General features: G+C 40.9%; 1 protein-coding gene across 1 annotated transcript in view; it reads left to right on the plus strand.

Moving 5' to 3' along the window:
• Positions 1 to 15,116, plus strand: part of LOC129841060 (C-type lectin domain family 6 member A-like) — a 15,419-nt gene extending 303 nt beyond the window's left edge. Inside the window, exons 2-5 of the mRNA XM_055909169.1 lie at positions 46 to 147; positions 539 to 714; positions 14,391 to 14,491; positions 14,936 to 15,116. Coding sequence (XP_055765144.1) covers positions 46 to 147; positions 539 to 714; positions 14,391 to 14,491; positions 14,936 to 15,116 — 560 coding nt within the window. The remainder of the gene's footprint in view (positions 1 to 45; positions 148 to 538; positions 715 to 14,390; positions 14,492 to 14,935) is intronic.

The raw sequence follows: 15,116 nt of genomic DNA on the forward strand, positions 1-15,116 counted from the left end.
CACAAAAAAAAAAAAAAAATGTAAGTCTCTTGTATGTGTCCACAGAGCCTGAAAGCTCCGTGAAGAGACCCTTCCTAGTTGCTGCAGTGTGTCTGGGGCTGCTGTGTCTTCTCCTACTGGCTGGGATCATAGGCCTGTCTGTCTACTGTGAGTTTGTGTCCAAGTTCATTGCTTTTCACCAAGTTGTAAGAACTGCTGGCTACTAGGCCTGTTTACCAAGTGTTTTAATATACTTTTATACTTTGTAGATAACAGAGCCATCAAAGATTCTGAGTATGAAAGGAACAACTTGTCACAGAGCTGTTCCCTTTATAAGACTAACGCAACTGCAGAGAGAGACCAGCTACAGACCAGATACAACAACCTGACTAAAGAGAGAGACCAGCTACAGACCAGATACAACAACCTGACTAAAGAGAGAGACCATATTCAGGCAAAGCTTTTTGTGATAGGTGAGATATAAACTGTGATAAATTAGAAGTAAAATCAACAATAATTATATATCAATGGGTTTATGAGTATAAAGATACTGGCTAAGTTTCTCAATTTGTTCACCTGTGCTCTTCAACAGAGCAGCATTGTCAGGAGGGATGGAGATACTTTGACTCCAGTTTGTACTTCCTCTCTACTGAGAAGAAAACCTGGGTGGAGAGCAGACAGCACTGTCTGGAGAGAGGAGCAGACCTGGTGATCATAAACAGCAGAGAGGAACAGGTGAGAGTGAGAGAGAGAGAGAGAAAAACTCACCATAGTAGTGAAATAGTGGTATTACAGACTCTGTCTCAAAACACATAGGAGAATAGAATCCTAGGGGAGTGACCATGGACCTCCTCTAATAGGGTTGCCAGGAGGAGAGGAGATAGGAGGAGAGGAATCTAGGAAATACTAATTGAGAAAGAGCCTTAGTGTCAGAGAGAGATAGAGGAGGAAGAAAAAGACAAATAATTGTTGTGTTTAGATTTAGAGGAGAGTATGTAGACATACTGTACTCTGTAAAAGTATTCTTCATTAGTTTTATTAGAAACATGTCATGTGATTTGTCATAGGCTTATGCTTAATTTAAAAAAAAGTGGGACCAATTATTAACCTATGCTTATTGCTTTAATAATAATAATAACAAAGTCACATATTAATAAATAATGGAACAATGTTCTTTACCAGCTTCATGATTGAATGTGATTGGATAATCAAAACAGTGTGACCTGGACACACACCGAGGGCAGAAAAGTACTGAGAGGAAACTCACACACACACACACACACACACACACAATGCTAATAAAAGGTGAGGAAGACTGACAACCTTCACTGTACAAGGGACAAAGTGTAGGTGACCAACGGCAACACCATGCACCAGTGGACCTGCCTGCTACATACCCAAACACTCATGCAGTGTGTCTAATGTTGTCTCCACCCTCTCCCTCTCTGTTCTATGTCTGTGGCCCACAGCAGGTGACAGGATGTTTCATGGCTCTATCCACCAATAAGGATACTTGATATGTGTTCTTAATGGCACCCTATTTTCTATATTGTGCACTACATAGTACGCAGACTTGTAGACCAGACCGTTGTGTATAACGTCCTCTTCATCCCTTATTCATTGTGTTCCCTGACATCTTTCTTCCTCTTTTTAATGTTTTTGGAAGGTTATTTATGATCCAACCCTTCACTCTGGCATTTTCACCACAAAGAGGAAGTTAACAGGTGACATCAATAAGGGATTATAGCTTCCACCTGGAATCACCTGGTCAATCTATGTTATGGAAAGAGCAGGTGTTCATAATTTTTTGTACACTCAGTGTACATTTGTGACCCGATTCAGGAAACTAGGCATATGTCGCAAGTCACGACTTCACAGGTGAGCCGTTCGAACGTAAAATAGATTTTTTTTATCAAAATGCGTTTTTGGGCAGAAATGCCTTCTCTAACATGTGAACTTTCATTTGCCATAATAACAAACTTGTATGGCATCTGTAAAAACAAATACAACTGTTAAATTCTGAACCTTGCTGGTCCACAGAAAAAGCCAACAACCTTCCCAATAGCCATGATTGACTGAGCTAATAAGTGGGCTGGACATGCCGAGTGATGAGTTCGTATTGGACTTTGAGCTGGTCAGTCTCTTGGTAATCCTGTCAAGATTTAAGAAAATATATATATTGTATACTGGAGCTGCATAAGTGTTGCTCTCCACTTTCTGGAGGATCAAGTTTTGAAATCAGTGGAATTAGAGTATGATAGCTAAAGAGACGGAGAAACACCTGTCTCCGGATTACATCCTCAAACTAAGGGCAACCGTGGCATGGCATTCCTGACAGGTAGACATTGTTAACCTAGCTAGCTAGCCACATGCATTAGCTAAAGTGTACTGTTAGCTAGCTAGATAACGTTAGCTGGCTGGCTCCCTAGCTGATGTTATTATTCATATCCCAGAGCCGTTTGCTTTTCTAGTTAGAGCCTAATGTTAGCTAGCTAACGTTGAACCTGGTTGGTTAGCTCCCAGCACTGTGGCATTGTTGGCACTGTGTTAATTGTTGTTTAACTAGCTAATGTTAGCTGGCTGGCTCGTTAGATAACGTTACGTGACGTGTGTACAACACCCGTTGAATATGGCCAGTGTCAGTAAAAGTCTGCAAAAAAGCATGATGAAATTGTTGCCAGAATGTCACGTTTTGACCTTAGTTTATTTTTTATTTCTCTATTTTGGTTTGGTCAAGGCATGTGTTTGGGTGGACATTCTATGTCTGGTGTTCTATGTTGTCCTTGTTTTGTATTCCTATGTGTTTGGCCTGGTATGGTTCCCAATCAGAGGCAGCTGTCTATCGTTGTCTCTGATTGAGAACCATACTTAGGTAGCCTGTTCCCACCTGTGTTTGTGGGTGGTTGTTTTCTGTTTTGTGTGTTCACCTTACAGGACTGTTCGTTTGTCGTTTTTGTTGTTTCGTCAAGTGTTTCATATTTTATTAAAGGTAATATGAACACTTACCACGCTGCACCTTGGTCCTATTCTCCTTCTCCCGACGACGGTCATTACACAGAAGAGCTGGTTAGGCTGTTTTCATGTTATCCAGAAGTATCATCGACCAGAGCGTCAAGGGTGCTCTGAGTCTCTACTTTTATCCAATATAAAAGACACAATTTCAAATGTTGCTACTTAAGACCGAATCCAGGTGGTGAGTCACATTTTAACTCATATCTTGTTTTTAACTTCCTATTTGCAGTAACAACACCAGAATGAAGGGTTGGATCATAAATAAACTTCCAAGAACAATGTGATCACCTTTGCTCTTCAACAGAGCAGCATTGTCAAGAGGAATGGAGATACCTTGATTACAGTTTCTACTTCCTCTCCTCTGAGAAGAAAACCTGGGTTTCCACCATCCTTCTACCAATTTAAAGTAGTCAAAATTGTCATCTGGGTGGGTTTTCCTATGTGTTGTAGCCTCAATGGAGCTGCCCATACTGTCACAGATGCATAAATGGCACAGATATAAAGATGAGTCATATCTATCTCTATGGTTCAAGGTCACAGTAATTTAAGGAAGAAACTGAGCTTGTAGAAAACACCCAGTAGGGGGAGACAAACACTTATAAAGTAGGTATTATACCTAACAAGAGGGACTTTTCTGACAGGCGTCCCATTGACAAGCAGTTTATAGACAAAACTTCAAACTGACCCTTACCTTAACCCTAACCTTCACCTAATTTGAACTAATTCAGAAACTGAACAGATTATAAATGTTTTATGATTAAATAAAATGATGTTCTTAAAGTTTATAATGAAGCCTTTTTCTTTATAGATGTCCTGTTGTACTTGTGGGGACCTTATATCCATGGATGAAAAGTGGCCTGTGTTTTCAGGACAGATACAGTACATAAGACCTACATAGAATGTGAATAATGACATTAAGGGTACGTCTCAAATGGCACCATATTCCCTGTATAGTGCACTACTTTTGACCAGGGTCCATCACTATGTAGGAAAAAGGGTTCCATTTGGAACACTGTAAGTTTAGGGAGGTTATTGCTGGAACACCTATTGTATTGTAATTTCAGTTGTTTTCAGCATACGTTGCTGTGCCAACTCATATTTAGCCGTACCACTGACTTCCTTTAATAACAGCTTCCTGTCTGTCTGTCTGTCTGTCAGTGGTTGTTGGTTATTAGCAGACCTGGGCCACGTATTCATTAGGTCACATCATAGCAAAATATTTAACAACCACAAATGAAAACATGTTATTCTTATTGGACAGGTACAGTTAGTCGCTCCCTGTTTCAGTTTGTTTTCTTTTTTTGGCGCCTAATGAATACAACCCAAATACTTTAGCTGTTCTTGGTTGAGCTTGTCTGACTTAATGTAATCCAGTAGAATAGTCCCAAACGCTCAAAAGTATTTTACAGATATTAGATAGTTTTTAAACCCAGGTGTGGTTATTAATTATTTTTAAAGCATCTAGAGGCATTATTAAGACGTATACATCCAATATGTTAATCAGTGATATAGAGAAGTAAGAGACCATATAAGAGGGTGTGTGTGTCTGGTGTATGTGGGTGGAACTTCCCCCAGAAGACCAGGAAGTTATTCAGGAATCAGAAAACAAGGTGAAAAGAAGAAGGTATCCCAACTATAACCAGTCATGACATGTTTCTGTTCCACAAATCCATATAAATGTTGTTGCTGCTGCTATTTTCTTTTTTTGATATTTGACACTTCCGGTGCTCTGTGGATAACCCCCACCACCTACAACAGGGTCAAAAGCAGTCAGCTTCAGACTCAGACACAGGGCAGAGATACTCTCCTGAACCATAGTAATTGTCTTGTGTACTCTAAGGCAGGGTTTCCCAAACTCGGTCCTGTTACTTGAATCAGCTGTGTAGTGCTACGGCAAAAATTAAAACGTGCACCCAGGGGGGCCCCAGGACTGAGGTTGGGAAACCCTTCTTTAATGCACTGTAGCTTTAGTTATAAAACGTTGTTGTAGATGTCTGAGTCCATCTATACCAAGCCAGATATGACCAATAAGGTGTGACAGAGGTGAGATGGAAGAGAGGATTGTGGATATCTACATCAGTGCAGACACCCTGCAGACACCCTGAGGGACAATCAGATCAGCACCATGACACATGAAAAGAAAGGCCAGCTACGGCTACAGTGCTAGCTGTGCCACTAGAGATTCTCTGTTTGAGTCCAGGCTCTATCTCAGCCGGCCGCGACCGGGAGACCCATGGGGCGGCGCACAATTGGCCCAGCGTCATCCGGGTTAGGGGAGGGTATGGCCGAAAGGGATATCCTTGTCCCGTCGCGCACTAGCGACTCCTGTGGCGGGCCGGGCGCAGTGCACGCTAACACGGTTGCCAGGTGTACGGTGTTTCCTCCGACACATTGGTGCGGCTGGCTTCCGGGTTAAGTGGGCGTTGTGTCAAGAAGCAGTTCTGGTGGTTGGGTTGTCTTTCGGAGGAAGCCCGGCTCTCAACCTTTGCCTCTCCTGAGTCCGTACGGGAGTTGCAGCGATGAGACAAGACCGTAACTACAAATTGGATACCACAAATTGGGGTGAAAAAGATATATAAAAAGAAAAAAAGAAAGGCCAGCTCAACACCCTTACTGAATAAAGAAACCAGATAGTTCTGATGTGATATATTTTAGTGAGCAACAGCTTCTTTATTGTTGTTGAAGATAACGTCTCAAATAACTCAGAGACCAGATACAACAACCTGAGACCACCTATAGACAGGATACAACAACCTGACTAAAGAGAGAGACCAGCTAGTTCAGTTACGATCTGTATTAGTGAACAACTTCTTCTTTATTTGATTGATCATAACAACGTCTCAAATGACTCTGCTGCAGAGAGACAAGCTAGAGATCAGATACAACAACCTGACTACAGAGAGAGACCACCTACAGACCAGTTACAACACCCTGACTACAGAGAGAGACCAGCTACAGACCAGTTACAACAACCTGACTACAGAGAGAGACCAGCTACAGACCAGTTACAACAACCTGACTACAGAGATAGACCAGCTACAGACCAGTTACAACAACCTGACTAGAGAGAGAGACCAGCTACAGACCAGTTATAACAACCTGACAAGAGAGAGAGACCAGCTACAGACCAGTTAGAACAACCTGACTACAGAGAGAGACCAGCTACAGACCAGTTACAACTATCTGAGTAGAGAGAGACCAGTTACAGAGGGAGAAAGATGGTACTACATCTTCACCAAGGCCAAAACCTGGACAGCAGACAGGACTGTATCACGAGAAGAAAAGACCTGGGGCCTCATTTATCAATACTACATTAGACCTGAATTTAGAATGTTGGTATGAATAGAAACAGTTAGATTTATTAAACAATCCTACCAGCATCATAAGCACACTAATAGGAGATAACCTTTGATAAATACCAAATTGTTCTCAGCCTCAGTGCTCTTGCACAACGTTGGCTAGTTGGATATCGAAATGCCTCTAATTAACCATATATGGTCAAAATAAACCCTTTAAAGCCTACGGGAATATGCAACGCAGTACCATGAAATGGCCTACAAAGGCACAAACAAAAGAACCTTAGAATGATAATAATCCAGACTCTAATACAGGTGCTGGTGTCAGATATTGAGTACAACCGAAAAGTTTCAATTGTCTCACTCAGTTGTGGTTTGAACAGTAAAAATAAAAACATAGCTACAAAGAGAGGACCATTAGGACAATTCAAGTTGCTTTATCAAATGTACATTTTCTTGAAATGAGTAGTCAACACTCACCAATAAGGCATCCATCCTCAACAGCTCCCAACTGTAGGTGTATAGACCACCATGAACAGAATGAACGAGTGTGCGTTCCAACTGGCCACCTGCCAGCACATTCAGCAGCGCTGTTTTGTTGTCATGTAACCTATCACCTGCACATTAGGAGTGGAAGTCTTTTCTATTCACATAGTTGAACTGGTTTTGGGATGGTCATGTGGGTGCTGTCTACTGATCCATTTGTAATTGGAAATCCATTGATGGCAAAGAAACCCCTCTTGATTTAAACCTGTTGCGCGGTGACTTATGGAAATTGTATGTCACAGTTAATTTTGCTAAATCCAAACAATGGCTCATACAAGGATGTCAGATGCCGATCGGCAAGCTCCCGGCCTCCCACTGAAAAGTGCCGTTTGCCAAAAACCTGAGGCTGGATGGCACTTGAATGTGCACCGGACTGACATGTTTTTGCCTTTCTTAGGTAGGTCTTAAATCCTCGAAAAGATACAATACGATTGGTTTTGGGAAATTATATCTGATGAGCCAATCTGTACTTTCTGTAAAAAAGTCTCTAAAAACGAGTTCTGCTAAATGCAGTGTGTGACAAACCTTCTAACAGAGCAACATCAGGCATCTCTAATTCCATTTCCATTATCTCAGTCTTTTGGTATTTCTACAATGGTTTCACTTTAACACGTGTCTCTAATTGAACATATTACCCTACTTTATATTGATTATTATCGTAACAAATGCACTGATGTGGTAAAATTATATTTAGTCTGTCAAGATCTGTTGCATTAATTCACAATGGAAGTAGAACTCCATTATAACTCATACAATTTCAACATTTATTTTCCCCATCCTTGACAAGCAGTTCCCTTATTCCACCACTTGACACTCACTGTTCCTACAAATGGTTATGTCTGTGTATAAATTCAAGCAAACATTCATATAAAGCTCAGACTTTGCGTGGAAATGACGCTACGCATGGTTTACTAACAGATTTGTGTTTGTCTGCGGTTGATGAGGCCTCTGGTGATGATTAACAGAGAACAGGAACAGGTGTCAGAGACAGAGAGCTGGATCGGGTTCTGGACTAACATTCCTTGGTCAGTAGTGTATTTTATTTTACACATACAGACCATTTGTAGTTAACTACATCTTTCTCAACAACAGACATTTCTCTTCAACCTCAACAAGAGAGCCTGGATTGGCCTGACTGACATCGATAAAGAGGAGACCTGGAAATGGGGAAACACACACACACATTACATGGTTTTCATTTGCATATGAAAATGTTTCCTACTTATTTCCTGATTGTAACTTTGGAGTCCCAGTAGAAACTGTATGTTTCACACATCATCAGATACAACATGGAGTCAGTATAACAGACTCATTGTTAAATGTGTTTCACACATCATCAGATACAACATGGAGTCAGTATAACAGACTCATTGTTAAATGTGTTTCACACATCATCAGATACAATATGGAGTCAGTACAACAGACTCATTGTTAAATGTGTTTCACACATCATCAGATACAACATGGAGTCAGTACAACAGACTCATTGTTAAATGTGTTTCACACATCATCGGATACAACATGGAGTCAGTACAACAGACTCGTTGTTAAATGTGTTTCACACATCATCGGATACAACATGGAGTCAGTATAACAGACTCGTTGTTAAATGTGTTTCACACATCATCAGATACAACATGGAGTCAGTACAACAGACTCATTGTTAAATGTGTTTCACACATCATCAGATACAACATGGAGTCAGTATAACAGACTCATTGTTAAATGTGTTTCACACATCATCAGATACAACATGGAGTCAGTATAACAGACTCGTTGTTAAATGTGTTTCACACATCATCAGATACAACATGGAGTCAGTATAACAGACTCGTTGTTAAATGTGTTTCACACATCATCAGATACAACATGGAGTCAGTACAACAGACTCGTTGTTAAATGTGTTTCACACATCATCAGATACAACATGGAGTCAGTACAACAGACTCGTTGTTAAATGTGTTTCACACATCATCAGATACAACATGGAGTCAGTACAACAGACTCGTTGTTAAATGTGTTTCACACATCATCAGATACAACATGGAGTCAGTATAACAGACTCGTTGTTAAATGTGTTTCACACATCATCAGATACAACATGGAGTCAGTACAACAGACTCATTGTTAAATGTGTTTCACACATCATCAGATACAACATGGAGTCAGTATAACAGACTGATTGTTAAATGTGTTTCACACATCATCAGATACAACATGGAGTCAGTACAACAGACTCATTGTTAAATGTGTTTCACACATCATCAGATACAACATGGAGTCAGTACAACAGACTGATTGTTAAATGTGTTTCACAAATCATCAGATACAACATGGAGTCAGTATAACAGACTCATTGTTAAATGTGTTTCACACATCATCAGATACAACATGGAGTCAGTACAACAGACTCATTGTTAAATGTGTTTCACACATCATCAGATACAACATGGAGTCAGTACAACAGACTCATTGTTAAATGTGTTTTCAATCAACAATGAAAACACACTGCCGTAGCACCCCACATTTAACACAACATGAGGTTAGTACATTAGACACAACATGAGGTCAGTACATTAGACACAACATGAGGTCAGTACATTAGACACAACATGAGGTCAGTATAGTAGACAACATGAGGTCAGGACATTAGACACAACATGAGGTCAGTACATTAGACACAACATGAGGTCAGGACATTAGACATAACATGAGGTCAGTACATTAGACACAACATGAGGTCAGTACATTAGACACAACATGAGATCAGTACATTAGACACAACATGAGGTCAGAAGATTAGACACAACATGAGGTCAGTACATTAGACACAACATGAGGTTAGTACATTAGACACAACATGAGGTCAGTACATTAGACACAACATGAGGTCAGTACATTAGACACAACATGAGGTCAGTATAGTAGACAACATGAGGTCAGGACATTAGACACAACATGAGGTCAGTACATTAGACACAACATGAGGTCAGGACATTAGACATAACATGAGGTCAGTACATTAGACACAACATGAGGTCAGTACATTAGACACAACATGAGATCAGTACATTAGACACAACATGAGGTCAGAAGATTAGACACAACATGAGGTCAGTACATTAGACACAACATGAGGTCAGTACATTAGACACAACATGAGATCAGTACATTAGACACAACATGAGGTCAGTACATTAGACACAACATGAGGTCAGTATAGTAGACAACATGAGGTCAGTACATTAGACGCAACATGAGGTTAGGACATTAGACACAACATGAGGTCAGTACATTAGACACAACATGAGGTCAGGACATTAGACACAACATGAGGTCAGTACATTAGACACAACATGAGGTCAGGACATTAGACACAACATGTGGTCAGGACATTAGACACAACATGAGGTCAGTACATTAGACGCAACATGAGGTCAGTACATTAGACACAACATGAGGTCAGTACATTAGACACAACATGAGGTCAGTACATTAGACACTACATGAGGTCAGAACATTAGACACAACATGAGGTCAGGACATTAGACACAACATGAGGTCAGGACATTAGACACAACATGAGGTCAGTACATTAGACACTACATGAGGTCAGGACATTAGACACAACATGAGGTCAGGACATTAGACACAACATGAGGTCAGTACATTAGACACAGCATGAGGTCAGTACATTAGACACAACATGAGGTCAGTACGGTAGACGCAACATGAGGTTAGGACATTAGACACAGCATGAGGTCAGTACAGTAGACACAACATGAGGTCAGTACATTAGACACAGCATGAGGTCAGTACATTAGACACAGCATGAGGTCAGTACAGTAGACACAACATGAGGTGAGGACATTAGACACAACATGAGGTCAGTACAGTAGACACAACATGAGGTCAGTACAGTAGACACAACATGAGGTCAGTACATTAGACACAGCATGAGGTCAGTACATTAGACACAACATGAGGTCAGTACATTAGACACAGCATGAGGTCAGTACAGTAGACACAACATGAGGTGAGGACATTAGACACAACATGAGGTCAGTACAGTAGACAAAACATGAGGTCAGTACATTAGACACAACATGAGGTCAGTACATTAGACACAACATGAGGTCAGTACATTAGACACAACATGAGGTCAATACAGTAGACACAACATGAGGTCAGTACATTAGACACAGCATAAGGTCAGTACAGTAGACACAACATGAGGTCAGTACATTAGACACAGCATGAGGTCAGTACAGTAGACACAACATGAGGTCAGTACATTAGACACAACATGAGGTCAGTACATTAGACACAACATGAGGTCAATACAGTAGACACAACATGAGGTCAGTACATTAGACACAGCATGAGGTCAGTACAGTAGACACAACATGAGGTCAGAACATTAGACACAACATGAGGTCAGTACATTAGACACAACATGAGGTCAGTACATTAGACACAACATGAGGTCAGTACATTAGACACAACATGAGGTCAGTACATTAGACACAACATGAGGTCAGAAGATTAGACACACCATGAGGTCAGTACATTAGACACAACATGAGGTCAGTACATTAGACACAACATGAGGTCAGTACATTAGACACAACATGAGGTCAGTACATTAGACACAACATGAGGTTAGGACATTAGACACAACATGAGGTCAGTACATTAGACACACCATGAGGTCAGAAGATTAGACACACCATGATGTCAGTACATTAGACACAACATGAGGTCAGTACATTAGACACAACATGAGGTCAGAAGATTAGACACACCATGAGGTCAGTACATTAGACACAACATGAGGTCAGTACATTAGACACAACATGAGGTCAGTACATTAGACACAACATGAGGTCAGTACATTAGACACAACATGAGGTTAGGACATTAGACACAACATGAGGTCAGTACATTAGACACACCATGAGGTCAGAAGATTAGACACACCATGAGGTCAGTACATTAGACACAACATGAGGTCAGTACATTAGACACAACATGAGGTCAGAAGATTAGACACACCATGAGGTCAGTACATTAGACACAACATGAGGTCAGAAGATTAGACACAACATGAGGTCAGTACATTAGACACAACATGAGGTCAGTACATTAGACACAACATGAGGTCAGTACATTAGACACAACATGAGGTCAGTACATTAGACACAACATGAGGTTAGGACATTAGACACAACATGAGGTGAGTACATTAGACACAACATGAGGTCAGAAGATTAGACACAACATGAGGTCAGTACATTAGACACAACATGAGGCCTGTGCAGTAGACGGAAATTGAGGTTATACAGTTTCTCCTGATAAGAAAGTCCTCTGTTCTCAGGAATCAGCTATATAGTTAAACTGGTGCAGAAATGGTCCCAACCTCAACCACTATGTTACACTTTTATTATCTTCCTCTTTCTACATTTCCCTTTTATTCTGTGGATGACATCATAAACAGTGAGTTATAGACTCAGAGCAGAGACAGAAACAGACACATACGAGGAGCAGCTACAGGCACAGACACAGACTCAGAGTACAGACAGGAAACACAGAAAGTTGTTGGAGATGTCTGAGGCCATCTATGCTGTGCCAGATATGACCAAGAAGGTCAAGTTTAACAGAGATGAAATGAAGGAGAGGATTGTGGATATCTACGTCAGTGCAGACACCCTGAGAGACGGTGAGACCAGCACCAAGAGAGAAGAGACAGCAGACACTGCTCCTAATAATGGACCAGGACACCAGCACTCAGGTAACACACACACACTCACTCACACACGCAAATAAGTTACACACACAAAACATTAAACAGGTGAGATTACTCTGTAATACTACAGTTTTATTTGTCCCAATCCTGGATACAGTAAAACACATGACCAACGATCTTTAATGTGTGATTCAGTACATGTTCAGTGGTGGAAGAGACCCTCTGGAGTTGCTGCAGTGTGTCTGGGGCTGCTGTGTGTTCTCCTACTGGCTGGGATCATAGGCCTGTCTGTCTACTGTAAGTCTATAGTAAATCTATACTAAACAACAATATAAATGGAACATGCAAACATTTCTAAGATTTTACTGCGTTACAGTTCATATCAGTCAATTGAAATCAATTAATTAGGCCCTAATCTATGGATGTCACATGACTGGCAGAGGTTCAGCCATCGGTGGAACTTGGAGGGCATAGGTCCACCCACTTGGCAGCCAGATTCCAACTACTGGGGAACCAGGCCCAGCCAATCAGAATGAGTTTTTCCCCACAAAAGGGATTTATAACAGACAGAAATACTCCTCAGCACCCTCCCTCAGACGATCCAACAGGTGAAGAAGCCCAGATGTGGAGGTCATGGGCTTGCGTGGCTACATGTGGTCTGCGGTTGTTAGGCCAGTTGAACGTACTGCCAAATTCTCTAAAACAACATTGGAGGTAGCTTATGTTGGAGAAATTAACATTAATTTATCTGGCAACGGCTCTGGTGGACATTCCTGCAGTTAGCATGCCAGATGCACGTTCTCTCAAAACTTGAGACATCTGTGGCAAAACTGACAGGTGTGGCCTTTTATTGTCTCCAGCAGAAGGTGCACCTGTGTAATGATCATGCTGTTTAATCAGCTTCATGATATGCCACACCTGTCAGGTGGATGGATTATCTTGGCAAAGGATACATGCTGACTAACAGGGATGTAAATACATTTGAGAGAAATAAGCTTTTTGTGGGTATGAAACATTTCTGGGTCTTTTAATTCATCTCATGAAACATGGGACCAACACTTTACATGTTACATTTATATTTTTGTTCACTGTTTAAATAGTTCTTATAATTCAGATTTAGTAGTTCTGATTTGATCTATTTTAGTAAGCAAATTCTTCTTTATTGTTGTTGCAGACAGCAACGTCTCAAATAAATCATCTGCAGAGAGAGACCAGCTACAGACCAGTTACAACAACCTGACTAAAAAGAGAGACCAGCTACAGACCAGTAACAACAACTTGACTACAGAGAGAGACCAGCTACAGACCAGTTATAACAACCTGACTAAAGAGAGAGACCAGCTACAGACTGAGAGAGATGTTCTTAGCGGCAGGCTTTCCAATCTCAGTGAGTAAACCTACAGTAATAAAGTATCATTAACAACACAGACCTGATCTTGAGTCTGTGTTCCTTCATTAAGTGTACAGGGTGATAAGTTGAAGGAAATTCATGTTATATTCTTGTAGAAAAAACCTGTCCTGAAGGCTGGCAGAAATTTGAATCCAGTTGGTACTTCCTGTCTACTGAGACTAAAACCTGGGAGGAGAGCAGAGAGGACTGTCTGGAGAGAGGAGCAAACCTGGTGATCATAAACAGCAATAGGGAACAGGTGAGAGAGAGAGTGAGAGAGAGAGAGAGAGAGAGAGAGAGAGAGAGAGAGAGAGAGAGAGAGAGAGAGAGAGAGAGAGAGAGAGAGAGAGAGAGAGAGAGAGAGAGAGACGGTTAGATATTATCAAACATATGAATATATATTTATCTTTCTCAACCACAGACATTTCTCGTCAACCTCAAGAAGAGAGTCTGGATTGGTCTGACTGACTCTGTTACTGAGGGTACCTGGAAATGGGTGGACGGCACCCCACTGACCACAAGGTGAGAGATGATAACTAATCTGTCAATAAGGCTCCATTCAACCTTTTTCTATACAGGTTACTGATATTGATTTACTGTCATTGATGATACCAGTCAAGACAACTAACTATGAAACATTTATGTATATTATTTAGGATTGTGATGTTTTAACTATGATTTCTGACAGTTTTTAACCCTGTCGGTAGTGGTATTAACCATTATATCTGACTGTTTTTAACCCTGTAGGTACTGGTATTAACCATGATATCTGACTGTTTTAACCCTGTAGGTACTGTTATTAACCATGATATCTGACTGTTTTTAACCCTGTAGGTACTGGTATTAACCATGATATCTGACTGTTGTTAACCCTATAGGTACTGGTATTAACCATGATATCTGACTGTTTTTAACCCTGTAGGTTCTGGTATTAACCATGATATCTGACTGTTTTTAACCCTGTAGGTACTGGTATGAGCCACAGCCTGATAATGGTGGTGGCAATCCAGAAAATGGTGAGGAGGACTGTGTTGAGATACACACAGGTCAGAGTCCTCTGAAGGCATGGAATGACATGTCATGTGACAGGAAACTGAACTGGATTTGTGAGAAAGTGCTTGAACATCACCATGACAAAATACTGTAA

This window comes from Salvelinus fontinalis, chromosome 42, assembly GCF_029448725.1.
Source record: "Salvelinus fontinalis isolate EN_2023a chromosome 42, ASM2944872v1, whole genome shotgun sequence".
Taxonomy (NCBI): Eukaryota; Metazoa; Chordata; class Actinopteri; order Salmoniformes; family Salmonidae; genus Salvelinus; species Salvelinus fontinalis.